Genomic DNA, 250 nt, shown 5'->3' with positions numbered 1-250 from the left:
TGAAGAGGACCAGGCGCCGGAGCTGCTGGAAGTAGAGCGCGGTGTCGGGGTGCCGGGGGAGCCCGCGGGCGCTGCACTTCTGGGGGAAACCCGCGTCCAGGGTGGAGCCCGAGTAGCGCCAGCACCGGCCGCCTGGGGAGAGCCGGGGAGAGGGGTCAGAGACCACCCCAGCGGGGGCCATCGTGTGCCAGCTCCAGGAGACAAGGAAGGACCTGGCCACGGGGCCAGCCTCCCAACCCCAAACATCCCT

The 250-nt window shown here is 71.2% G+C and overlaps 1 protein-coding gene across 1 annotated transcript in view; it reads right to left on the bottom strand.

The window, feature by feature from the left end:
• The window catches only part of MMP28 (matrix metallopeptidase 28), a 17,927-nt gene that overhangs the window by 3,467 nt on the left and 14,210 nt on the right, over positions 1 to 250 (bottom strand). Inside the window, exon 8 of the mRNA XM_010003826.1 lies at positions 2 to 132. Coding sequence (XP_010002128.1) covers positions 2 to 132 — 131 coding nt within the window. The remainder of the gene's footprint in view (position 1; positions 133 to 250) is intronic.

This window comes from Chaetura pelagica, unplaced genomic scaffold, assembly GCF_000747805.2.
Source record: "Chaetura pelagica isolate M959 unplaced genomic scaffold, ChaPel_1.0 scaffold638, whole genome shotgun sequence".
NCBI lineage: Eukaryota > Metazoa > Chordata > Aves > Apodiformes > Apodidae > Chaetura > Chaetura pelagica.
This window is presented reverse-complemented; position numbering and strand designations above follow the sequence as displayed.